This window comes from Thunnus maccoyii, chromosome 17, assembly GCF_910596095.1.
Source record: "Thunnus maccoyii chromosome 17, fThuMac1.1, whole genome shotgun sequence".
NCBI lineage: Eukaryota > Metazoa > Chordata > Actinopteri > Scombriformes > Scombridae > Thunnus > Thunnus maccoyii.
The window spans coordinates 21,020,904-21,048,108 of NC_056549.1; the positions used below are offsets into that span (position 1 = coordinate 21,020,904).

A 27,205-nucleotide genomic window follows, 5' to 3' on the forward strand; every position below is an offset into this window, starting at 1 on the left:
ATAAAGTATTCAGCCAGCGTGGTGTTGTCGACTTCCACCGTGCCGCCCTGATCCTCTGAATTGCTGTGTATAAGTATGCAGGCGGAGTGGCGGTGTGTGTCTCCTCAGTCTCCCACTCCTCCCCCTTCGTGAGGTACGCAGGCGGTTTTATCAAACCCTGACTGGGAAGACAGATGGCTTTGAATAGGGGAGCCTAATGTAAAAGTGTGTGGAGTATGGCGGAGGGGGAGATAAGCAGCAGCCGGCCATTTCTCTCTGGCAGTGTTGGGGTACAGGGCCTTAAATCACCTGTTATCTCCTGCAGCCTCAGCCAGACGCTAATGGTCATCACAGCGGGCTGAACCCCGCAGGCAGCAGCAGGGGTAGGCAGGGTGGGGGCTGAAGCTGTGGACTCTCTGCCACTGCTGCAGCAGGCTTCACACGGACACGCTGAGTGATAGTAGATGTTTCAATGGGAACATTAATCTTTGTGCTGTACAGTAGAGCGGATGTGCCATTGACACACAGACCATTAGGTTACTGTAAAGTGTGACATCACTATCCATGCAGAATAATTTTTAAAAAAGGCTATATTTAAAAGGGATATTCTGATTTATTACAACATGGGTCTTATTTTTGTTGTTTTTGGCTGTTATTTCAATTGGTTATGATAACATTGTAGTCACTAAAGGAACTGCTGATATCAGGGAAGACAGCTACATCACAAAAGCAAAATCCAATGGGGCAAGAAACACAAGACCATCATAAAGTTGTAAACATTCCCAGAGTTAAGCCACATTATCTAATCCGGGGGGTGGCGTCGGCAAATCTTGGAACCCATCGGCTATCTGCCTGAAGATGATTTAGCCTTTGGGGGGAATGGCCAATATTTCAGGGGTTCAGGTGTAGCCAGCGGATATCCGGATAAAGGTTTAAGGATATCTGGGCCCAGTGTGATTAGCAACTTTTTTGTTGGTGTTTTAGGTCCAGACGAATTTTCAGCTAATTTCTATGAACAGATATCTGCATATGAATGCAGATGAATTTTAAAAAAGCTAATAACAAGCTAAATCATCATCAGAAAATAGCCGATGGTTTCCAAGATTGCATTTCTGCTGTTGCGTTCCACCTCTTTTGTTCTCCACACAGACTGTTTACTTGCATGCAACCAAAGCCCGTTCAGACATGATTGGTCAGTACAACTTGGACTACAAACGGAAATCAGAACGCTTTCAATACCAAAATCTTGTCCTGTTGTCTACAGATTTTGCATTCATATGCAGATATCTGTATATAGAGATTAGGCAGCAGCTAATTGTGGAGTATAATTGTTCACTAGAGGATAAAGTTTAAAAAGGGGGTTTCTCATTTGTCTGTTTGAGGGGTCTGGGTTTGCATGTATGTTCACAAATCATGTAAATTTTGGTTCAGGTTCAAACCAAAAACCAAATGTTGCTAACAAGTCCTCATTTCACCAGAAAGCTGTGCACATACAACTGGTAAGTACAGTACATCAAAGTTGAACCATAAGCCCCTCTGTAAACTGTGATGGATGTTTAAATGGACTGTTTGGGTCATAATTTCACAGTTTGCCTTTATTCTCTCCTCCCAGTGAAGCTTTCAGTGCAAGTTCAGGCAGGAAGACTGTCAGCTTATTCGTCATCACACAGAACTCTGCCTCTCAACTATTATCCAATTATTTCACTGGGCTCTGCACACAGGCTTTTCTATCATCCAATGTTCATCTTAGCCAAAGAATATTTAAACCACCTTACCTGTTGTGTCTCTCTCTGCTGTCATTGCAGTCTATGCTGCATTGCCGCTTCACCCCTCCACCACCACCAGTATCAAGGCCCTGTCTATGGCTCCCCTGGGTGGATCTCCGATTGGTTGCTATTTATAGGGCTCCATCCCTATATATCCATTTAATCGACAGGGTCACTGCCAAAGACTATCAAATAAAGCCTTTGAATTTAACTTGTGTCTTCCCTGATTGAAATAACTTTGGCTAACTAGGAGGTTTCATCCATGTGTCCCCTTTCAGCAGATGAATGTGAAAACAGCCTTCTAGTGTCAAACTCTGCACAGTGGAGCTCAAACATCCAAGTTATGTTGGAAAAATACATTTTTGAGTGGTAGGGGGCTTTAACTTGATGACTGATAACGTACTTGGTCTTCATCAGGTTGATAATACAAAGCGCTTAGTCTGTTGCACAACAAAGGAAGCTACAGAGAGCTGAATGACTGCAGCTCCATTATCAGTGTGACATCACAGACCTCCCAGATCAGCTGTGTTCTTCATAAAACTGTCAACAAGTGCACTGTGGGTACAAATCATGAAACTCTTATCATTAGTGCATAGTGGGTGTTTTTGAAAATAGTCAGCCCACTACTCTCAACATTAATTCATTATTTACATGTGACTTTTAGGTGCTTTAAATATGTTTAAAACCTGCAGTATAAACCATGTAAGAAAATATACTGTACATTCCTCATTTCATTTTTGATGATAGGTATGTTGGTGGCAGAATGTTTTTACAGAGTTTGTAGAGGCATCTGCATTCAAATAATATAGTCCTCCTGTGTGTCAGCACTCTATTAAAGACACTGATTTACTGTCTTCCCAGCAGGAACCACTGTGCCAAACCCAATGCCTTAGTTCCTCTGAGTGACGATGTACTTCTCACCAGCTTAAGTTGGCCCTACTCTGAGCCAAGAATCAGGTTTATAGAATCAGGTTTACAGTCAAGAGCGATAACAGGTGGGATTAAAAATACTGAGCTAATAAAAGCCAAGCTGTGGCCCGATCTCTGAGTTGATTGCCTTGTGAAAACCTGACAGTTTCTCGTCAAGAGTTCCTCCTCTAAGCTTTGATATGGGCCAGGTACCGTAGGGCAGACTTCACTTGTTACTGCTGCGCTAACAGAGTAGTGATTGGAGATGGCCAGAACTACAATAATCATTTCCATTTTCTCTCCTTTTTTCATGAGTCAGTCAGAATTAATTCAGTTGCCCTTTACAAGATTAGAATTCCACAAGGCGATGGTGTACCCATTTATCTCTATATAATATGAATTCTATCAGAGTTATATGGCCACATTGAAGTCTTGGTCTGTGTTCTTGGAGCATTTAAGGATAAGTTCACACTTTTCGTCAGTCTGTCTTAAAACAATACTCTTACCTATATGTGTACTGAAAGAGTTATTGCTCAGTAATCATTCCTCCTCTCCATACTGGCCAGGAGAGATACATTCCTAATGCACTTTCAAAGTTACAGTGTTTTTGGTATTAATTCTGTTTGTGTTACTATACCTCCACTGATGTTATGTAGAGGGATAGTAACACAATAGCAGTTTCATCTTATTATGAAAAAAAGAAAGACTTTTGTAGAGCTCTAACAACTAATCAATTAGTCAAAAAATTAGTCATATACAAATCTGATTATTGATTGACCTTTCATGTCTCTATGAAGAAAAAAAAATCCACATTCACTGGTTCCAGCGTCTGAAATGTGAGGATTTGCTGCTTGGATCTATTTGTCTTTGGATTTCAAACTTTTGTTTGCAAAAAAAAAAAAAGCAAAAAAAAAAAAAGCAATACAACACTTTAAGCTTTAGGAATTCATGATGGCTTAGCAAAAGGCTAATTGGCAGATTAATGGATTAAAATATTGTTAGTTATAGCCCTTGAATTTTGTATGAAAAACTATAACTTTGGAAGATACCCACCCCATTTCAGAACAAGGATGGTAGGATTGTAGTGACCTTAGAAGGGATCTCTTCAGGGCCAGTAGGAAGGATGATTACAGCAACCAATAATTCTTTCAATGTATACTATTTTTTCAAGTCCGTCTTAAAGAAAATACTCATGTGCCCATACATGAGTATTTTGTCCTTTAAAAGCAAGGCTGTGGGAAAGAAAAGCATTAGTTTGGAACAAAATTTAACCTGTTGACACCTGTGTTTGGAAATGGATCAGGCACTCAGATGGGACAGTTTTTCTTTCAAGTCACAAATTTAAATGTGCGACCTGCAGTTGGCCCCTCTTTGTTCTGCACACAACCGCTGCAACAATTAGACCACAAATGCAAAAAAAAGAATCCGCCTTCTAAAAATCTGACTGCACTCTATCAGGAGCAGTGGCCAATTAACAGAATAATTAACCCAACTAATGTCTCTCTTAAACGACTGTTACAGGACACTGTGACAGCAACAAGTGTATTTTAATTAAAGTGTCCTCCAGTTAGTGTGTGCATTTATAAAGCCCACAAAGGACTCTTTCCCAGAGAAAAGAGATGTTCAATGAACTGCTGTATGCTGCATGTGCATTGTGAACACTTTGTCAACGTGGGCTAAATTGGATGTGGATTGTTGTCAGGCAGGGAAGCAATAAAACTATTATTCTCCCTTGCACACACCAAAAAAGCTCATCTCCGCATCCAGTGCTGTGGCTTTCCTTATGGGTGTCCAATGAAGCATGCAGATCAGCGTTGAAATTAAAGAGCGATCTGTAATGAAACTCCCAGAGCCCCCTGAGTAAGAAAGTAACAAGACAGCCCATAAATAAGACACAGAGAAACAAGATCATAAACGATTTAGACATGCAGGAAGTAGGGCACTAGACACGAGCAGGAAGTATACTGATGCTTTGCTGCCATACCTGCGTTTTGGCTCCATGTGGAGCAAATGTTTGGTATTTAGGGCAGATATGTCATGTAGCTGTCACACAGCATATTTAAATGGCGGATGGTAACATCTCTGTTAAAGCTACTGATCTTGGTCCTCAGTTTGAAATGTAAATCAAAAGAAAGATTGAGTTTTTTGCTCCGAAATGATGAAAATTGATTCACAGCCTGACTGAATGATGTATAAAACAAACTACTGGTGCTTTTTTGAAGGCAGGAGGTAGCTCCAATCACGGAATGCCAAAATGATATCAATTTTAGAAACAGGGTCCTCCTTTTTATGGAGATATCAAAAGATGAACTTGAGGTAATGACTTTTACGCTTCAAAAATAAATAAGATACCCTTTAGGAAATGAACTCTTCAAAAAAAAAAAAAAGCAAAAAAAAAAAGCCTTGATTCTCAGTTTGTGATGTGTGTGATGCAGTTGAAGCATGTTCAGCCTGATTGAACGAGCAGGTGTCGCCAGGTAAAAGACGAGGAGCAGATGGTGAAACAGAATCAGACTGCAGGGAAAAATGCTGTGTTGGTTTCTCAAGTTTATTCGATCTGTGGTTATCAAAGACAATGCCCAAGAACATAAGTTATGAAAAAAAGCCTTCATGATGGGGACTCTGAGTCTGATATAGCATTATCATTTTTAAACATAGGCATATTTTTCCTCATTTATTTTAAAACAGCAATGTTAAAAGTAAAAAAAAAAAAAAAAAAAGAAAAAAAAAAAAAGAACAAACAAACAAACAGATGGACTTAAGAGACAGCAGAGATGCCGAAAGAGGACATTATCTCAGTGGAGTGCTTCTTTTGGTGAGCCTCGGGACGGCTCCTGTGTGTGTGTGTGTGTGTGTGTGTGTGTATGTGTGTGTGTGTGTGTGTGTGTTTGTGTGTGTGTGTGCACCATGAGTTCACCATACTCCACATAATCTTACCATTGTTCACTAGAGGTCACCAGCGGAGTGACTAGGGTTCACCATTGTTCCAAGTGCTGGGGGTACGAGGACAGTCCCCACTGTCACCGCCAGTCTCCCGCTGGGCACACAAACACTATTCAGTCGGGAGGAAAGCCAGAAAAAAAAAAAAAAAAAAGAAAAAAAAAAAAAAAACACACACTGCTCACCAATAACAGGCACCAGGTCATGACATGGCCCCTTAGACTTTAAACAGCACACACAGGCACACTTGATCAGTCACGCATCCGTCTTTGCACTCGCACACACACACTGTACAGTATACAATGCACAAGCCCCATACGCACAAAATTAAGACCGTTAAAAACACTTGATAAAAGCACAATATGGTATTATAAAATTAATTGCACATGTAGAGACAAGATGGAGGAAGCACAGTGAGTGGAACTGGAGGAGGAAAGGGGGGCGGGGGTGGGGGCGGTGATGAGCATGGCAAGAAGAGGATACAGTACATTCAGTAAACAAACAAAAAAAAAAAAAGAACAGGGGAAAAAGAAAAAAAAGGCAAGATTAGAATCAAAACCACTGAAAAGAATTAAATAAAAATCAAAACACTTTTTTCCAGTTTGTCTTTTTTTTTTTTTTTTCAGTCATTGATTCAAAGCTCACTCTAGGGTGCGCCAGTCTTACAGTAGTCCAAGTCTTGTCTCGGGAGAGCGAGCTCGGTCATTTTCTGTAGATTTTAATTGTTTTCTTGCTTTATTTAAAATCAATGTTCACGTCTACATCTCTACAGACCCGACTTGAGAGCATCGGGCGGGGGAGTAGTGGTAGGGTGCAAGTCTTCCATGACCTGACATATGCACAGGCATTTACACAAGTGCACACACGTTCACACATACATACACACACGCGCACACACACACACACCCGCTCTCTCACATAAACACACAGAGTGCATTCTCATTCCTATCACCCCTGGGTTCAGGCGTTTTCTCTTTTCTTCTCAGCTTAGCGCACTCTGTACGCCTCTTTCTTCTGTACAAAAAAAAGCAGCCTCCTTCCCTGGAATCGGAGTCTGCGTATTTCTCCTCACTCCTTCTCTTCCTTTATTTTTTTCATTTCTTCTTTTACTTCTTTTGAGAGTTGAGCAGTTTGTCTGCCTCGGGGTACATGGGATACTTCACGGTCTCAATTTTCTCTTTGACCTTGTAGGAAGGGTAGAGGCCGGTGCGGCCCAGTTTGCGGTTGATGCCTTTTGAGTATCCGTCCCAGTGGTTGCCGGCTACGCCGATCACGTCGCCGGGCTCCAGGGGAATGTCCTCGCTGTTGCGCGGCTGGTGGGGGTAGATGGCGATCTGGTTGTGGGCGTTTTGACCTCCAAAGTAATAGATGTCATCCAAGGAGTAGAAGAAGGAGGAGGCGTCTGGATGTAGCGTCTGCATAATCTCATAGGCCACACGGCAGACCTGAGACAGAAACAGAAGCAGGGATTAATTCCATACTTAGATCTATAAATGTGGAGGAATTTGTCTTGATGACAAAGCCGTAGAGGCATGTGAACACTGGTACAGAGACAGAATGATGTCTGACTGTAAGACATACGTTTCATTTAAGTCCTGGTAAAAGAGGGATGAACTACGCTAAGCAACAGATCCTTGAAGTGGACTAATAAGCCAACAGTGAACAGGAATTATGTGGCTCACACATTATTTTTAGGTTTGGCAGGAAGCTCTTTCACTCCACGTTACAACTCATAAAACTGCACTTTAGAAGCTGTGAATCATCAGAATAATGGATGACAGGGGCCTTTTTAACGTCAAAGTCCCAGTAAATGTGGTTACCGTTGTCATGCTTTGCAACATGTGAGTGAAAATGGGACGTTGAGGTTGTTGACAATCACATGATTGTCATTATATAAAGAAGTAGTTCTGGTTTGCCTTGTGACAAACATCAACTGACAGTTGTCTTCCCCACAGATTTCATTAACTCTCTCACACAAAAAGTTTTATCAGTTTGACCTGGTTTTGTTCTTGTTTCGTTTTTTCACGGCCCTGTTCATGATTTATATGACAGCTTTTTGATCACATCTTAAAGATTTTTACTTGTAAATGTTTACTTGTTGATCTCTGTTACTTATTCTTTGTTTATTTTTTTACTGCAATTTAATTCTTTGACTTAAAATAAAATTAAAAAACAATAATGTGAAGCTTGGCAGTCCATTATTTACCTTGGATCCAGTAGTTGGACAAAAATTCTAAGCAGGTCTACTTACTGGAAATTTTTTAAGCCCAACTTTTGGCCTTCATCAGTGGAGTTTGCTCAGTTGTCATGGAAATGGATAAACTGCTTTCACATGACCGAGGTGTGGAATTTTGGTCACATGACAACAGGTGGTCACATTTAGATCACTTGACAACAACTGAGCCATTTCAATGACAAGTTGGCAAACTCTATCCACTGAGGAAGGCCATGAGATGTGGCTGAAAGCTCCAGATTATTTTACAATAAGCTATGGTTTAAACATTTTTTTTGTTAAATTAATAATTTATTTCTAACTGTAATGTATGTGTATTCAGCAGCATGTTAAGGGAGTCATGAGAATCATTACATACTAATGTAAATCTGCTTAACGACATACTATAAGCCCTGATGTTACAAGAAATGTGTTTTGCTGTATGGATATAAAAATCATATTCATTTTATGCCACTTCTTTGCTTACTGACTATTAGAAAGCACACATCAATATTCCTGTCAACTCTTGATATTAGTTTGGACTGCTTTCACACCGACATCAGTAAACTTCAATTTCAAGTAAAGACACATGAAATTAAAGTCCTTCCTAAAATAACATTTTATGTTTGATATAAAATGTGAACTGGGGAGAGCGGACTGACCTGTGAGGAGAAGGTGCAGACCAGGAAGTCGGTCTGGGACAGGAAGTGGATGTCCAGGATGACGCCCCTCAGTGAGTTCTCAGTGTAGCGGTTGTGAAGTCCTGCCGACCACGAGATGGAGTTATCACTGATGAACTCATAGTCTGGATACCTGATGAGGACAACAAGGCAGGCAGGGAAAAGTAAAACAAAAAAGTCACACTAGACGTAAAAAGTTGAAAATAAACATGGACACAAACATACTCTTGCATACAGACTGACAGCTGACATCAACACACACACTCTCACACACAGCACATACACACTCCAGGACACTGACTTAGTCTTGGCTTCCTGCAGCAGGGAGGGGTCGTCGGTGGCAAGGTAAACTCGTTTCTTGTCGATGTGGACACGTCTGGCCAGATGTTGGAACTGCTCCTCCACATGTAGCATGTACTCCTCTATGGGGTGGAAGGCCGCCTCCGTCCCCACTTTGTCTGTCCTCCTCACATGGACTCTGCAGACAAACAGGGACACAGACAGTGTTACGAACTAGTGTTGTATCTTACAACATCTGTAAACGAGAAGCTTTTCACTGTATTTTTACTGCTTTTTTTGTTCGCTTTCTTATCAGTTTTGAGTTTTGGGCATTTACACTCCAAGCTAGTGGGTGGCAATAGCATGGTTATGGTGGTGGCCCCACAATATGATGTAATATAATGCAGCTGTGCTGGGATAGCAGGAGCAACAAAGGTTCTTACAAACTCAAACAAGATTTCAAGACAAACTAAATTCACAAACTGCAGGAGTTTGCTACACGTCAAACTTCTAGACGTCTGTGCTAGTTGGCTAGCTGAGCTGAGACTTTTGGAATTTGTTGGCAATTTAGCATAAAAAAAAAACATAATCCTCATAAGGAAACCTTGGTAAAATTACCACAAACAAATTGAACCGCTGCTGGTAGCTTCTGACTCACACATAGGGTACTATTACTGCCAGCTTTTCTAAAGTTAAGAGATAATTTCCTTTAAACATTTTTCCATCCCGATGGACTTCGGCTGTACATTTGTTCCACTTTCTGCCTGCCATTCATGCTGCCTGAGCTTCTTGTTTTGCACCACACAACAATGTTTATGTGTGCAAACAATAGTGCGTAAGCTGCCCTTCTGCTATGGCATACACATTTTTTTTTACAGAAACACATAAAGACCAAGCATAAAGTATGATATCAAGTAGAAAACAGCATCTTCTATACATTCAAGAAAGAGTGCTGGCCAAGCACTAAGTAAATGCTTGCACTGTACTATTGTAATGTGTGCAACAGGAATATGAAAAAGAAGTAGTGTAGGTCTGAAGTAATGTATCAAGGATGACTTACAAATGACGAATAATTGAGGGAAACAAGGTGAGGGAACATCACTGAATGGTGGTAAATCAATAACAACACTACGGGCCATGCTTCTAAAAAAAAACCTTAAAGTGCATGAAAAAGAGTTGCATTGATTCATGTTTTGTATGTGCTGTATTTGGTAAGTTTGTGTTATTGAAAGAACAGTTTGAAGTCCGCATGTATTGTAGCGCAGTGATATTTTAAATTAGAATTTTTTTATGTGTTCAATACTAATTCATTTCCTGACAAAGGCACTTCAACTTGAATGGCATATTTTGGGATGATTTTGATTGTTGGTGTGAACACAAACAAAGAAGTGCTGGGACAAAAGGTGAAAAAAAAAAAAGACAAAAGGAAAAAAAAAAAACAGCAAATAGTGACAGAGGGAGAAAGAGATGGACAGAAAGAGAAATAACCAACACAACTGTATTTCTTTTTCTTTTTTTTTTTGCAGCGTCCCTGTCACCACTTCCAGTAAGCAAGGACAAAGAGAGAGTGCTGTCACCGGCTGTATATATCAGAGGAAAAGAGCACAGCTTGAAAACAGAACAAAGGATGGTCGAGAGTAGAAACATTTCCTCTCCTGACACAGAAGCATCCCTCAAACTGATGGACGCTAAACACAATTTTTATTCCATCCAGAACTATTAAATTACAAAACTACCCAGCCACATCTGCAATGTGACTTCTGGCCTCGAGGAGCAAAGAAAATTTCTAAATCTAAGAGGAAAAAAAAAAAAAAACATACTTCAACCTTCACTTATTGAGGGAAAATTGACTGGACTTGTGCACTTTCCCCCCCCCACAGCACATTGCTCCATATTCATAAAGCTCCATCTGGGAGCTGCCCAGTACAACCAGCTGTCTACTGCTGGCCAAGGAGCAGCTCCACTGGAACATCTGGGGTCAGGAGCCTTTTTAAGGGCACCTCTGGGAAGAATATAAGTCTTCCAATTCCCCCGTTCAGGATTTCCCTGTTGCTTTAGGGATTCAAACAGCTTCTCTAACCTCAAGGCTGCCTCTGCCACTTTTGTGAGAATGAGGTAGAACTAAAAGAAGTGTTCGGAGTCAAGGGTTCACAGAAAGAGAATAAACAGGCTGTAGCTAATTTCAGCCACTGGCCAGAGATCAATCAGTTAGTATTGGGGACGCTCACTGGAGAAATAGACTCTTTATTTACGCGGCAAATAAAAGAATGGAGGCGAGAACAGGAGTGTGAGTGGGTGGCGGGGGCGTCAGTCTTTCATTTGGTCTCTGTCTCTCTGATCGGACAGAGGTCTTGACTCCAGGCTTTCCCATTCTTTGTCAGGGTCTCTCTCGCCTGCTTCTTTGCTTCTTTCATGTCTGCTGTTTTTTTGTTCCTGTGAACTCTCTTTGTCTTGCCCCTTTTTTTTTCTCTCTGTCAGAGCAGCAGAGGCCGCACTAAGGCGTTGCTTAGCTCTTAGCTTTCTCTCTCCCTCCCTCGGCACCCAGCACTCTCCCACACTACCGCCACAATAATTCAATTCATTTCTCTCTATTCATACAATACTGGCAAAGGAAAGGCAATCCTCACGGTGGGCGTAAAAGCATACATTAAAGGCATCATACACACCCACACTAGACACCAGCAAGTGCTGATTCTAGCAGTTTGTGACAATAACATATAGATCAAATAAATAATTTATCTGGATGTGACATCAGTGCTCTGCTGCCTATCAGATAGAAGAAAACAGCAACACTCAGCTACCTGTCTTTCTAGCTGCCAGGAACCTCTAGCAGACAGGTCATACCATCTTATATCTACAGTATACATGCAATCGCTGCTACGCACAAGTGTGCTTTATTGTATCACAGCACACGGTATTAAGGTTGACATATAAAACCAACATAAAGTATCTTAGTAATAGGGCCACCACAAAAACAGCTTTCTTTGCACAGATTCTCTAAGTTTGTAAAGTCTAAGCACTGTAGCATGAACGCCATTCTTCAAAAGGATATGTTTTATGTTATGTTTTAATGATAGTGGTCGAGAGTGCTGTCTAAATACACAATCACCTGTTCAACTGAGCTGAAATCTGGTGGCTGTGAAGGCCATAGCATATGATTCACATTATATCCATACTCGAACCATTCAGTGAGCCTGTATGCTCTGTACGGAAGAACCTGCATTGGTTTTATATCTATACTCTGTATAGATATAAAACCATATATCTTACTTATTGCAGGCATATATGTAAAGTAATAGATGGCATGTAAATTAAATTAAGTGTACGTAAATAATTGCGGTCAACTGTAAACTTTACAACAGCTTTTTGCAACTTTTATTACTAAGATATTGCTTTGTGTTTTGTTTTTACTCATTTGACCAAAAAATACCTGGTTCCTTTTTTTTTCTTCCCCTAAATAGCCAATCATGATCTGGTCGTTTCCTCATGCACTTAAATTTGTTACGTTTTGTGCTGCATGAAGATAACTTTACTGGAACTTCTCTTGCAACAAGCACAGCTCATAGCAAATTAAAACACAGAGAAAGCGCTAATGAGCTTCTAATTAGTCCCTGTAAGAAAAAAAACCCCCCAAACAAACAACAAATAAATCAGTTTGTGCTGAAAATTATGTTTCAAATATGATTTTTTCCCCCAGATATATATCTCTTCTATTTTAAATGTATCTTTTTCCAATTTTTAATATTCAAACTATCAAATAGTCACTGAGAGATTTGGTGATTAGCAAAAAAAAACAAAAAAAACACTGAATATAATAAGCACTAATTGAATAGAACAGCACTGGCACAAGATATTATAAAACATGTATACAGTCAGTTCACCTCTTGGCGAGCACATTGCCATGGCGATACAGCTGCTGTAGTATCAGCGGTAGATTAAGTAGCCCTACTTTCTCTTTCTCTCTGACTACACTTGCTACCATTAGGCAACATTAAATGCTGGCAGGAGGGAGCGGCACTGATAGCTGCTTTTAGTCGGTGGCTTCCAGCCTCCTTGCAGCTCACATCCTAAGGGAGCAGCAGGGAAAGAGAGTGGTGGTGGTGACTGAGGGGAGTGGAGGTCAGTTGGCGGTTGTTGGGTGCTCTGGGGACAAGCTGGCTTTCTATCCATCTCGGTACTCTCTCCATCAACCCCTGCACCTCCCACCGCTGCCGCTCTCTCGCTTTTCTCCTGCACCGACACTATGGATCTCTTTCAACCCCACTTTTACATCTCACATTCGACTCCCCTTCTGACTTCCCCATACACACACATAGCCCTCCCCCCACAGTGCTGATAGAAGCGCACAGGCATTTTGTTGCAACATCAGTGCAGAGTGGAGTGGATGTATCAAGACCTGAGGAGGGAAGGGAAAAAAAAAGTGATAAAACTTTGTTCTACCCAGCACTTCATTTCAATAACCCTTTCCCCAGTGGTAGACAGGAAGAAAAGGGTGGGATATATGTGCATAGAGGAGGGGAGGAGTGGGAAACACAAAGAACAATGATAGAGATGTGTGGAAAACTAGGAGAGCAAGAGCAACTGTGGGTAGGGATGTGCGCCTGGGGAACGTGAGGGAGAAGTGTGAAATATAAAAATTTGAAAAATCTTGAAGCGGGATGAACAAATGAAGACAGAGGAACGATCACAAATAAGAGGATGTGCGAGGACAGGGAGATTGAAAAAGTTGAGATGAGTCACAGAAAAATAAAAAAAAATAGAAAATTAAAAACGAGAAAAAGGGGGAGGAGAGTCAAAGAGGGCTGTGAGAGACGGTAGCTGCCGCGGTGATGAAAGGCAGGGAGGTAAAAACCAAAGAGAGAGAGAAAGAGAGTGAGAGCATAACAAGAGGGAGTGAGAACTATGTCGAACAAGACAGGGAAAGCGAGGAAGATCAGCAGCGATTGCTTGCAGCGAAATGTAAAGAAGGTGAGAAAAATAAAAGTTATGTAGGGTGAGTAGCTGGCACAGAGTATAAATATATGGATGTGAAAGGTATGATGCGGGTGACAGAACAAAACCAGACTGACTATTAGAAAATAACTGTTAGCATTTGTTTTAAACTACTTCCTTTCCCAGCCGGGTGGAGCCAGCCTCATGGGACGCTGCACGAACTTAAGACAATCTCAACGAAGTACCTAAAACTCATTGCATATACTACTTTCCCATGACTGACAGTTTACCAGTCATTATGTGCATTGTCCTTACATGGTAAATCTCCCATCTGGTAGACCAAGTAGGTTAAAACAACTGCTACCAATTATCTGCACAGTCCTATTTGATCCAGGGTTTGAAGTGCTGCTCAAAGATAGGTGGAATTATTTAAGAGTAAAGAAAGGCTGGTAGACAGCACGTGAATGTTTACTGACTGAACACCTGACAGGGATACAGGAAAAAATAAATAAACAGCTGTCCAACCCCTTTCTTAGAAGCTATTATTAAAAGTGGCTTACAGTATTGTTGCTGCACACATCCCCACAAGGGGTGCGTTTCAAACAGTGAGAGCAACATCTCTGGAGATGGCAAAGCACCAAACATTCAGAATCAAAGCCAAGCTGATATCAAAAAACTCAGTCAGACCTCTCTTTAGCACCATTTATTGAAAGTTTCATGAAAAATAATATCTAGGCTTACAGTAGTGATGTAGATATTAGAGCCGTTAGATGCATTGTTAATGGCACCCTTAAAGGATGGTGTTATTTGATATTTTTCTTATTGTCAACAAATACTGTGAAAAGACAAAAATAAAACATGTGTTTATCCATCTCTCAATACTTTTTGGCTTCCTTACCCTGTGTCTCAGTCACTCACCCTCTACACAATTCATTCCTACCAATAGCAAGACGTAAATCTTTAAAAACAGATCACAAATATATAGTTTCGTTTTTTACGAAAGACCAAATAATTTCCTGAAACGGATGGGCACTGTAGCTTTTTTGCCAACAGGAGTGAACATGAGTAAACAGCGTATTTCTGGTGGTCTATTTTTAGTGGTGGATTAATACACATTTAGTGCACTACTGAATATTAGAGAACCAGGACAGTTTATATGGGATTAATTCAAAATAAACTACAGTGCCCATGTTTATCATAATGAAGGAATATGTCACCCTGTATAATGATGCAGCTTAATTATGTTGTTTATAGTTTTTAGAGAACAATATAGCACTACGGCACAGAGGAATAAGCGTTATCAGGCTTTGACTACACAGACAATACTTGTTTGTAGGATCAGTTCATTGTTGTTTTTGGTCTTTTAGTGGGATTTGTTGACAGTAAGTGAAATATAGAATACCATCTGCCTTATCCTTTAATTGACAAAGACTACTGAAGATAAATGAAAAGCAGCCAGGCTATTTATTTTTAATACGGTCATTAAATGTGTTATAAGCCTCTTATTTCTAGTCTGGTTTGGTTTTACTGATTTTAAAATTAGCCAATTATGTTTTTAGCATGTAGTTATTTTACCTGCCTTATAAATAAAGACAAATACATCAGATCAGGGTTTGGTATCAAAAGATCCTCAGTATTAAGTACCTTGGACTGGAGACAAATGGGGACTACAAAAAAAAGGAACCCAATTGAATCACCCCAACATGTCTTTACTTGATTTGACACTTGTCACTAATACTGACATATTAAGGCTGGTGTTTTGTCAGACTGCTTCAGTAAACACTCAGTTATTTACTGTGTATGGAAGATTAAAATTCCAAAATCGCCATCAAAATTAATTAAAATTAGACAACATAAGAAAATGAATGTAGACCTATTTATTAATGATCTAATGTCTATTAATTGGGATAGGTACCAATTAATACCCATGTTCAAGATGCCTAATATAAATCTAATTATTATAAAGAATGTCTCTAATAATTTAAAAAATCAAAACAATTCTAAACATTTCTGGAACAGTATAAAAGTCAAAATAAACTATTCAAATAAATGTCATATTAATCAATTAAGAGATGGCAATGTAATAATTCATGACTCTCTATCGGTCAGCATTTTTCTTCTGTCTGCTCTGACTCAATACCTGGCTCTTCCTACACTGATAATTTCAGTAATATTTCATCTTGTCACCTTTTGCTTTATGAAAATAACACCCACAGAAGTTCTGAATGCTATCAAACAACTAAGTTTGAGCAGTGGTGCTGGACTTGATGGGACTGAATCCAGATATATTAAATTAGCATCTCGTATTCTCATGTACTCACTTGCTGACTTGTTCAACATGTCCTTATCTACTTGTGAGTTACCAGCTATCAGGATATATTCATGCATTACTCCACTTTACAAAGGTGGTGACATTCTTGATCTGAATAATTACAGACATGCATTGATAATCTGTTCTATTGCTTAAGTATTTGAAAAACTTAGTGCTCATCATTTATCCCAGTATCTTAAGACTAATAATATCCTATCACCATTTCAATATGGATTTAGACCTAATCATTCAACAACTACTGCCCTCTTAAAACTTACTAATGATGTGTTTTCAGTATGTGATACTGGAAATCTTACAGGGGCTATTTCTATTTAACTCTTTTGATTTGGTTGATCACTACATATTCTTAGATAAGCTTTATGCAGTTGGTCTATCTCAAAATGCATTATTATGGTTTTACTCTTATTTATATAATAGAAAACAATGTGTTGTCCTTCAGGGGAGTAAGACTGATTTATTTGTTCGACAAAGAGGTATACCCCAAGGTTCGACACTGGGTCCACTTACTTTCTCTATTTTTATTAATGATCTTCCTTTAATTCGTTCTAATTCTTCTGTTCAACTATATGCATATCATTTATTCTTCTAAACCTCATTTACTGCAAATCCAAACTGCCCTTCAATTGAATTTCAATAATTTACAAAACTGGATCTCATCTAATAAACTACTGCTCAATAAAACAAAAACCTACACTTAATGGTCTTTGGTACAAGACAGAGCCTTAAAACAAAATCTACTAATGATGTGTAATGATGGTACTTATCTGCATAGAGTTGATGAAACTAAACACTTGGGTTTATGGCTTGACTCTGAACTTACATTCAAATCTCACATTGATCATGTTCTCCGCAAAATTAATTTTGGAACCAGTGTTTTATTTTGACCTAGAAACTGTTTTACATTTAGTGTCTGAAAGATGCCTCACAACTTATTTCTCGACTATGCTGATGTTGTTTATCAAAACACATACAAAACTAACCTTCTACCCCTCAGTACAGCATACAATAATCACTGCAGATTTGCAACTGGATGTTCCATTAGTACTCATCACTGTATAATGTAACTCACTTAAGTGGCCTCCACTCAATGTAAGAAGACGCATTCATTGGCTGCAACTCATTTTTAATGTGTACATTTCAACTATCCTCATTACCTTCAAAAGTTTTTGGTAACATATTCCTCAATATATCTATTGAGGCATTCTACATAAGATCTCTTCTCCATTCCTAGAGTCAGAAAAGCTAATAGAAAAAGAGCATTTATGCTTAAGGCTCCGTCAGACTGGAATAACTTACCTTCAAACATACGATCCTTGACATCATTTCACACATTTAAAAATGGTTTGTCTTCTTATTTTGAGATAAACTGTACATATTTCAGATGATGCTATACCTATATACACAGTATATTCTGTACTAATATTTTTGCTCTAGTGGTTGTGTTCACTATCTTTCTGGTGTTTTTTGTTTTTCATTTTTGTTTGTATTGTATGTTATGACCCCCTTGAAAACGAGATGGTTCATGTCAAGGGTTTTATTCTAATGAATAAAATTATATCATCATCAAATTAAGTTACTTTTAATACTATTGTATTAACCTTGTATTAACCTCACCCAAAGCAGTGTTTGTATTCCACCACAGCCCTCAAGGCTACATCTTCTCTCTTGTTTTCTTATTCCTATGCCTTTTGTTTGCTTTAATTGTGAAGCACTTTGTAGACTTTATTGTAGAAAAATGCTATAGGAACAAATTCATTATTATTGAAGTGTTTATGACCATAGAAAAAGGAGAAGACAAAACCACATACACTGAGATGTTATAGCCAAGTGTTCTTACCCGATGATGGGGTGTTTGAAGCCCAACTTTGCAGTGGTCTGCTGGATCTCCTTCTCCAGCCACGCCTGAGGGCGCACCAGGTACTTGACAAACTGGGACACCCACCAGACGGAGGGGTCGCCATGCAGACGGTGCAGGCGTGGGGCCAGGTCCTCAGGGATAGCCAGGGGCAGGTATGGGGGCCGAGGGTGGAGGCTGTCGACTATAGGCAACTCCACAACCTGGACGTCCTTATCATGGGCCTCTCCTGCATGGGCCAGAGAGGAACATGTAGAAAAAAAGACACTCAAGAGTCAATACTTAATCAACATTTTGACAGAGCAGACCTTTCTTCAGAAGGTTAGGGCTGTAGATAATTATTCTTTTCATTATTAACTAATGAGCAGTTAATTTATTTGATGAATCGATTATTTGTTTAGTCTATATAATAATGTCACAAAATTGTCAAAAATGCTATATCACAATATCCCAGAGTATGAAGTGACATCTTCAAATGTCATGTTTGGTTTGACCACCAGTCTAAAATCCAAACATATTCAACCTACTATGATATAAAACAGAGAACATCACATTTGAGAACCTGAAACCAATAATAAATCGATTATCAAAATTGTTGATTGACTGATCGATTAATCAACTAATGGTTTCAGCACAACTCAAGTCAAAAATGTGTTTCGGGACAGCAGGGTGGCCTTTCAAACAACAACAAAAAAATCTTCTACTGGTTCAAGCATTATGTCAGCTTAAGTATTGTGTCTGGAAACATCAGCAAGTTCTCACCAAAGCTCTGACCAACTTCAGGCCAAAAATCGAGTCGAATATCAGTCAAATAACTGACATAACTGATAGCATCTGCAAGTGAATGGGGTCCCTTCAGTGTGCTGTAATATTGAAATAGCTACTAGACAATATGTTATTCTTTTAAATATAAAAATATATTATATATACCGTGATGCAGTGTGATATTTCAGAATTATTCCTAAGCCCTGTTATAGTCATTCCTCCTCCGTTTCCAGAATGAATCCATACTGAACATTCCAAACCCCTTTAAGTCCAGCTTTTGTGATTGACAGCTGCTCTTTGCATATCCTTGCTTAAAGGCCAAGGTAAGATCCTTTATATCAAGGCTGTGTAGAGCCAGGGGCTGAGGCTGAGGCTTAGGCTGGGGCTGAGGCGGGGGGCTGGTTGTCTGGCATTGGTCCCTTCAGGCTGAGTCCTGCTTGGCAGAAGCCCTGGGCAGAGGGGTTGAGCAGGGCTGATTACGAAGGTCACCTCTCTAGGCAGCAGGAAGCTCCTGTGCACAGCAAGACCTTCCAAGACATCAAGACCAACTGTCCATACTGTCCAAACTCAACCACAATCATGTAGATAGAAATACACACACATGAACATGCACACATACGGGGTCTTGTGAACAGTAGGAATGAAGGTGGTCCAACAGTGACAACTAATAAGGATCCAAATAAAATAAGAATAAAAAGAAATGTGCATTCACACACACATACACACAAAGAGCCCCAGCTAATCTCATCTCACCAGAAGGGATATGCCTGGCAGACACAACCTTCACTCTCTTTCAGTCTTAAAACCTGAGGAGAGCTTTTTTTTGTGTGCCCGTGTGTGTGTGATTTACGTAAAAACTAGTTTGAGGCCCGTGTTCTGTCTGACTGAAGTGGCTTCTGTAACCACCACAGACAGGCCCTAATACAGCAAACACAGCCTCCACAACGCACTTCCATATAAATGGCATAATGAGTCATTAAAAATGGCCTTTCACAGAAAGGGTACATAAAAAACATGTTAAAAACAAGAACAGAAACAGAGGCTTCAATTTGTGTGTGTGTATGCCGGAGCATGAACTGAATATAAATTGGTAGAAGCATTAAATATTGAACAGAAAAAATATTCCCAGGCCTGTCTTTGCTTATATAACAGCACTGGCATGATTCACATAAGGGGGAATGGGCATATTTTGAGGCCTGCACTTCTTGGCACAAATGTACAGATATGCAGTATGTCTTCCTCCCACAGCTACTTAATTAGATCACAAAGCTCTACTGAATTTCATCTCAACTCCAAAGACTCTGCATTCATTTCCTGTATGCATCATGACTTAAAGCATATGGAGTGAAACAGGATTCTTACACTGTATTTTAAACCTATGATGCATACTGAGCCTAATAAATATTCCATAAGATTAACATAGCTATGGAACCGGAGAACCGAGAGTGACACCATCCAGACACAAAATACCAAGCTTCTCTATTCATAATACATTTGAGTTTATGAACTTGGAGAACTCTTGTTCCAGTCTTTACATGGCAGGGGACATTATGTTTTTCCTGCTGCTCTCAGATTCACTCATAAGGCAGTGATATCTCTACAGAGAACCTCAAAGGAATACACTCTCTTTGGCAAATTAGCTCTTTGATCAACGAATCATTGTTCCACAAGAAGACTGGTTTCCCTTTTGTCTGTTACCATGCCTGTGAGATGGTGCAGCGCTGTTATGCTGTCCATTGAACATAAACCTTGTGGTAAAAAAGCCTTATGCACCAGTGGACTAAATAGACAGTAGTGCCGGGTATTGAACCTCAATACTTGTTTTTTTTGTAAGTGACTGAAATGTATCTGTAGCATCAAGTATCTGTCAAATACCCAAAGCTGGCAATAAATATCTGGTCAGATTGGTAATTGTGGTTTGTACTTCTGGGGATAACAGCGCACACTTTTAGACAGTTTCTTCTCAAAAGACATTGACACTGTTTGTACAGACAAGAAGTGATGGAAGTAGTTGTGTGATGAAGTGAAGAAGAGCTTGAGAGAGAAGCTCAAAAACTGCCTACTTTCTCACCCGTGCAAACCCAGGCAACCACAGTGTGATGTGGGCATGGTTGTCGAATTGTCGGTTTTGGGAGGTTAGAAAAACTGTCAGACACAGCCCTCCCCCAGTCCCTATCCCCGGGTGCACTGTATGTTATTTCTATTTTTATGTGGAAATTCTTGTAATGTTTTGTTTTTCCCCATTTCCCATTTGAAGAGGGAAAATCAGCAGGCCCCATAATGACTTCTTCGCTATCTTTGATTCCCCCCCCCCAAGCTATATGTTTTCCTGACAGAAATACCCCGTCACAAAAGCACACACAAAGCATCGTCTCTGTCTATAAATGTCTCACATCCTGAGGGAAATACTTGACAAAAAGTGGGCTAACCACATAAAGATATACGAGGAAAGGTGGGACAACAAGGAATCTGGTAGGGCTTCTCTATAAAATACTAACCAAGTCAATTTCCTACAAAAACACAAGGTTAGGCAAAAAATACATAGAATTGCTGAGTGTATAATACACTAAGGCTGAAACAGTACACACCTTTGTATGTAATGGTAACGACAAAGGACTGCTGACATTTACCACAAAATGACACAGGGAGACATCATGATAAAGGTTCAGGAGTGACAAATTTACACTGTAGGTGCAGAGTTTACCGGCACTAAATCACTATGCAAAATATCTTAAGCATTTGCATGGTAGGCAATAAACACTGGTTAACCATAAGCTAAAAGCCAAAACATAACACATGCTAATTTAATGTTGAGTACTGGCACCATTGTGAATTTTCAGAGATCAGTATTCACTACAGTCAAAAGCCGTTAATGTACTGGCATGGGCAAACATTCCACTTAATTAGTGAGATATTCAGTGTATATCTACTTATTAATCCAAGGCTTTAGCATCCCTTTGTGGCCCTGTGCCCAAAGGAATGTTCTTTCCTGCACTGTTAACAAAACAGGCATAACCGCAGACACAGCCAAGTGCCCAACAAGCTTACATTAGCTTTGTCTAGCTAGTTAGTTGGCTTGGTCAACAGAAAATACTGCTTCTACAAACTGCAAGACTTTATAAGGACAAGAATGCAGAATCCTAATAGGCGTGAGGAGAGAGGTGGCTTTTGTAGTGAATTAGCGGTTGGCTACTAGCAGCCAGATGGCATATATGGATCTATAGGAGGCTGTTTGTAAGACAGTCATCATAGAAAGACATTAGATAGTGGAAAAGGACACATGAAAGGCAGAAGAATAAGAGGGAAGGCGCTGGGACAGCAAGAGATAAGAAGGGAGAGCCCAGGAGAGCACAAGTCAAATGAAGCGATAGGAGAAAAATGAAGAGCAGAAAGGATGCAGTGATGAGAACAAGAAAGGAATGAGAGAGAAAAGTGATGAGAGGGAAGGAGAGAGGCAGGCACAGTCTGATAGTAAAACCTCCAAATCATCACTGATCTTCATTTACGAATGCTTTGGTTTTGTCGGCTTAGCAGAGGCAAACACACTTACACCGTAGGATTACCTATTAATCATATTAATATCACATTTTTGACTCATAGCTCTATGCAATCTTATTTGTAAATGATTCTGCTACATTTGCATTAGTAGGGAAATCCATTACATCCAAACAAGTGCATCGATCTTTGGTCTAAGGTATTCTGGTACCAGGTATACATACAGTATGAGCTGCCTTATGCTTAAGCATGGTGCTCATAATGGACTGTCCATGACTAGTGCTGAATTCTAATAACACACATAAATAATAATAAATACCGCTCGGGTTTAGATCAGGCAGGCCATTCCTCTAAATCATCCCCCTCCAGGTTTTTCCAGCATTACCAATGCAAGCAATGAAATCCCCTAGCAGAAACTCAGATGGCACACTAAAAAAAAGGGCTGGACACTCTAAAGTGTTTGTTGGCCCATAGGCATAGACAACAGCACTGTGAAAGTGTTTCCTCTCCACAACGCCCAGCATTGACCTGTACGACCCTATCATTCTTAAGGGAACACTCCAAAGCTGTGTTCGGATAATACATTTGATTTTGTGGTACTTCAAAGTAGATAACAGCACTGTGTGAAAAAACCTGCACAACAATACATCCCTTTGCATTTTTATACTGCACAGCAGTTTTTGTTCCAAGTTTCCAGCAGCACAGCTGTGTTCAACCAGGGGCTTGTGAGGATCCCCACATGCACCGGATGCCTCTCAGGAGAGAAGTCTAGCCCCTGTCTAGGAGTTTGGTTGTTGCAACTCCCCCTATTGCACTAGTTATCAATCATTTCCCACTAGAAAGCCAAAATTCCACATCTCCAGAGCCAGTTTCCTTGAATGCACCCTAAACCTAAACTTACTGTTGGTGGCCCCATTTTATTTCCCTCGGGCTGAGTCTAACCAGGCCTCTTGAGTCCCCTCCCAGGCCTGGCTCCATCAGGAGGGGGGAGCTGTTTTAAGGTTCAGCCTGAGCAAGTTATTAAGACTGCTTTTAGACCAACAATAAACCTCTGGGCAAATACCACAAGGCTGCTTTGGTTTGGGGTTATTTCTACAGGTACTTGTGAGAGCATGAAATATGAATCAGGAAGTCCAGTTTGAAGGCTACTCGCTTGCCAAGACTTTGCCTCCACTGACAAATTTCTTCTGGGAAAAAATAGATATACAGTATCTGAATCAAAATTGATACACAGCAATACTAGAGTAGTGGACCTTTGCTAAGAGGTTTGTCAAATTCAAGTAGACTTTCACTTAGATGTGTTAAGAAAAGCACAATGTTTGCATTCAATACTAGATTAAATACTGATGTCAAATTGGACAAGCTACACAAGCTTTTAATGTGAAAATATAAGACCCAATGGCCAATCTATACCACAAGTGACTGCAACTGAGAAAAACATCTAGTCGTCCTCAGTCAAGACTTTATACATTTGCTATATTTGCTGAAACACATGTCAGTTATTGTGCATACTCCCTGATGAAATGTTCTCAATGTATAGGAAATTACAAAAACTGTGCGGGGAGCCTAGGTTCACGAATGATGCACAAACCTCTTGCAAACATGTTATTCCCAACAATCTCCATTTCTATCAACACCATCAGACGTAACTTACTGTGGGTCAGAGGAGTGGGTTGTTTACCGAAATCAAGTCACAGGATTTCTTGGCAATGAAACCTTTGAACAGTAACCTGCTGCTGTTACATTGGCTGCCAAAATGCTTTAACGGGAATTGCAAAGCCCTGCTTAGGCAGGGAACTCACACTTTGTTTTTGCTGTAGCAGCATAATAGAGAGGTCTGGCAGACTCTGTTTTTTAGCTGGGATAGTTCAACTAACAGCTAGGGTTAATTGATTATCAAGCATCTGATCACAATCGTCTTGGGCAGCCCTGAACCCACAAGTGTATGTGTAGCTCAGGATGGTTCCGGTATGTGTGTGTGTGTGGTGTGTTTGTACATACCTGACCAGTGTCCGGTGGTGGCCCCAGAGCGGTCGGTGCAGGTGTTACTGACGGGCAGGAAGACGGTTTCCCAGCCGCCAGGGGCGTAGCGCCAGTTGTGAGACTCCAGGATGAGTGTGCGCTGGGTGCCATAAGCGATCATGAAGCAGTAGACGACGTGATGGAGCTGGCAGCCATAACCACAGCCCTTATTGATGTTACACACCAGCTTCCTCGCCTTACTGCAGTCTGGGGGGTTCTAGGAGGAGGATGAGAGGAAAGAAAGTTTCAGCATTTTTATTGCTTGACCTTCGTCTTGTATCTCTCAAAGCCCTGCTCCCTGACTTGTAATAATACATGGCTGATATTGTTTTCGTTGCTCCCTGTACCTGTCTGTCTCATAATCATATATTCTCTTGTAATTTTATGAATCCGCCTCCCTCTTTTTCTTGGTTTGCCTTTCTTGTCAGTTTTTTTTCTCTCTCTGCGATACCCTCACAATTTCCCTCTTTTACCATCTTTTCTATCCACCCCTTTCCTTTTCATTGAAGGATATTCCAGAAGGATTTCATTGAAGAATAACGCTGCCAATATTCTATATTGTTCCAAATGTCAACACATCCTCTGAAAAGACCAAAACCAACATATTCTGCCTTTATCTGTGTAGCAAAAGCCTGATATAGCTTATCCTCTGATGCCATATGCCTCCATTGTATTGCAAAAACTATGAAAAAAACATCAGTGAGCCACACTGGTGCACTGTGTGACATGTTCCTTCATTATGATGAACATGGGCACTGTAGTTTTTTTTTTTTGAGTCAATCCACACACATTGTGCTGGTGCCATAAATACTAGCATCATCTGCAGCTGAAAATACTGTAGTACTCAGCAAGTGCACTACTTCTGTTTAACTAATGTTTGCTAAAAAACTACAGTGCCCAGCTACAGTGGCTCTGGAAACTACATAAACAAAGTAATTAACCTTTAATAAAAATAAAACAAAACTATATGTTTGTGACATCAATGTCTAGTAGGAATGAATGGGCTTAGAGACAGTGTAGGGATGTGAGAAAGTATAAAGAGTGGGACTAACCCTTAGTTGGTCTTTTCAGTGGATTTCTTGACAATAGAAGAATAGAAAACATTGTCATCTTTATCGTTTTCTCTTTGATCTCTTTTTCTTGCTCTTGCATTCTCTCTTTCCCGCACTTTTAACTGTCCCTTTTTTGCTTCCTGTCCTTTTCCCTACCTCTTTTCCTTTCTCATTATTTTTCCCTTTCCACACACTCTCCCTCCCTCTTATTCTCTACCACTCTCTATTTCTTCAGACCTTCTTTGTGATTCTCTCGATCCCTCTCCTTCTCCTACTCTCCCTGCAATTCCCTGTCACCCCCCACCACACTCTCGTTCTTCATTTCATAAATTAGCTTCGATATCATACAATGTCTGAAGGGAAGAATACCAAATGAGAGGCACTGGGGGGGAAGAAACAACGATTTTTCTTTTTTTGCTTAAAAAAAAAAAAAAAAAAAAATCCAGCAGAGTGACACATGCTGTGTTGTCGATGAGTCGCCGGGCGGCTTGTGATTCGCTCGGCAGCCAGTCTGAGCGACTCCGCAACACTCGTGCCAACCAGCTTCCTAAACAGCAATTACCGGCTGATGGGAGTGTTTTCCTCATTAGGCTGCTGCAGCTGTGGATGGTTCACAGTAATCAGGCCGCCCGGCACCCACCGGCTAACGCTGCCTATCACACACTAGCAGGAGAGGAAGAGGAAGAGAGGGAAGAGGAGTAGGAGGAGGAAGGAAAGGAGAGGGAAACGAAGAGGAAAGGAAAGGATAAAAAAAAAAAAAAAAAAAAAAGATGACATGAAAAAGAGGACAGGAGGCAAAAGAAAAGAAGGGCGAGGAAAGGAAATGAGAGAGAAGGAGAGGAGAGGAAGAGGAGAGGCTCCTTAAGGTACTGAAAACTGATTACCACCACTTCTGTTCAATAACATGAACAGATTACAGCAGCCATCGAGCTGACATAACAACCCACACAGGTATTTCCTCTGAGTTACAGCCTTCCTGTTCACCACTAGCCCCATAGGTGTGAGCTAACTTACTCTACAGTGGCATGCTGACAAGAGGCCTTGTGTGACACTTGTTTTCTGTCGACAGGCATCGGAATCTGAGCCACAATGTCTGCATGAGATCAATGTGTGGCATGAGCCGCGTGGCGTGGAGGCCATCCCGGGGTTGATAACGACTCCTGAATGTTGAGAGACGAGGTTCAAGGATAATGACGGCAGATGCGTGCACAAAGACGGCCTCTGAGTACGGCTCTGTACTGTAGGTTAAGTGACCGTTTAAATGGTGTCCTTTTTGAGTGTGAAACGCAGAGGCAGTTGCGGAGTGGATTCAGTTCAGAGAGACCACAGAGATAGTGTTTGTGTAGGGAATATGGCTGAGAAGAATGTGAGAAATAGTATGTCAAGCTCAGGTAATTATCCACGGTGATTCCCACATAGCTACAATACTTACTGGAAGATGAAAAGAAGCTGCGCATTAAAAGAAAGAGACCGCAACAATTTCTAAGTACTTTGAATGTCTGTTTTGCAGCTCCTTGTTGCCAGCAGATATACGGTAACAATTTTGTTGTAATAATGTTTCAAATGTAGACTGTATATCCAGCTCATTAAAGCTTTTATATTTGCCTCAGGGAGGTCTTTGGAGGACAAACAGCTGTATTGCACAGGTTGTGACACATTTAAAGTTTGCAGAAGCAGTAACAGTGCATCGTTTAGAAGAGGAACTGGGTGGTTAGCATGAGCAGCCCACACCCACGATGACTGAGCTGTTGAGGAACAACACCATGAGAAAACTCTATTTAAAATTCAGTATCAGAAAATCAAAAGGAAGGACACACAAAACTCTTGGAACCTAAATGATCAGAACACACTTGCAGTTGCCAACAACAACCACAGGTGTCTCCAAATCAACCACAGATGAAATCTTAGGAGGAACTTTAAAGTACTGGACACACGTGATCTCTGGGAAGGGCAGCAAACAAAGCACTTAAAAGACAGACACATTGTC

At 40.4% G+C, this 27,205-nt stretch overlaps 1 protein-coding gene across 2 annotated transcripts in view; it reads right to left on the bottom strand.

Annotated features, from left to right (window-relative positions):
- Positions 1-5,188: 5,188 nt before the first annotated feature.
- fut8b (fucosyltransferase 8b (alpha (1,6) fucosyltransferase)) overlaps positions 5,189-27,205 on the bottom strand; it is an 88,103-nt gene continuing 66,086 nt past the window's right edge. For both annotated transcript variants that reach the window (XM_042390951.1, XM_042390952.1), the window contains 5 exons: positions 24,146-24,383; positions 17,867-18,113; positions 8,788-8,964; positions 8,469-8,619; positions 5,189-7,039 (listed from right to left, as the gene is read on the bottom strand). In XM_042390951.1, coding sequence (XP_042246885.1) covers positions 6,701-7,039; positions 8,469-8,619; positions 8,788-8,964; positions 17,867-18,113; positions 24,146-24,383 — 1,152 coding nt within the window. In that variant the 3' untranslated portion in view covers positions 5,189-6,700. The remainder of the gene's footprint in view (positions 7,040-8,468; positions 8,620-8,787; positions 8,965-17,866; positions 18,114-24,145; positions 24,384-27,205) is intronic.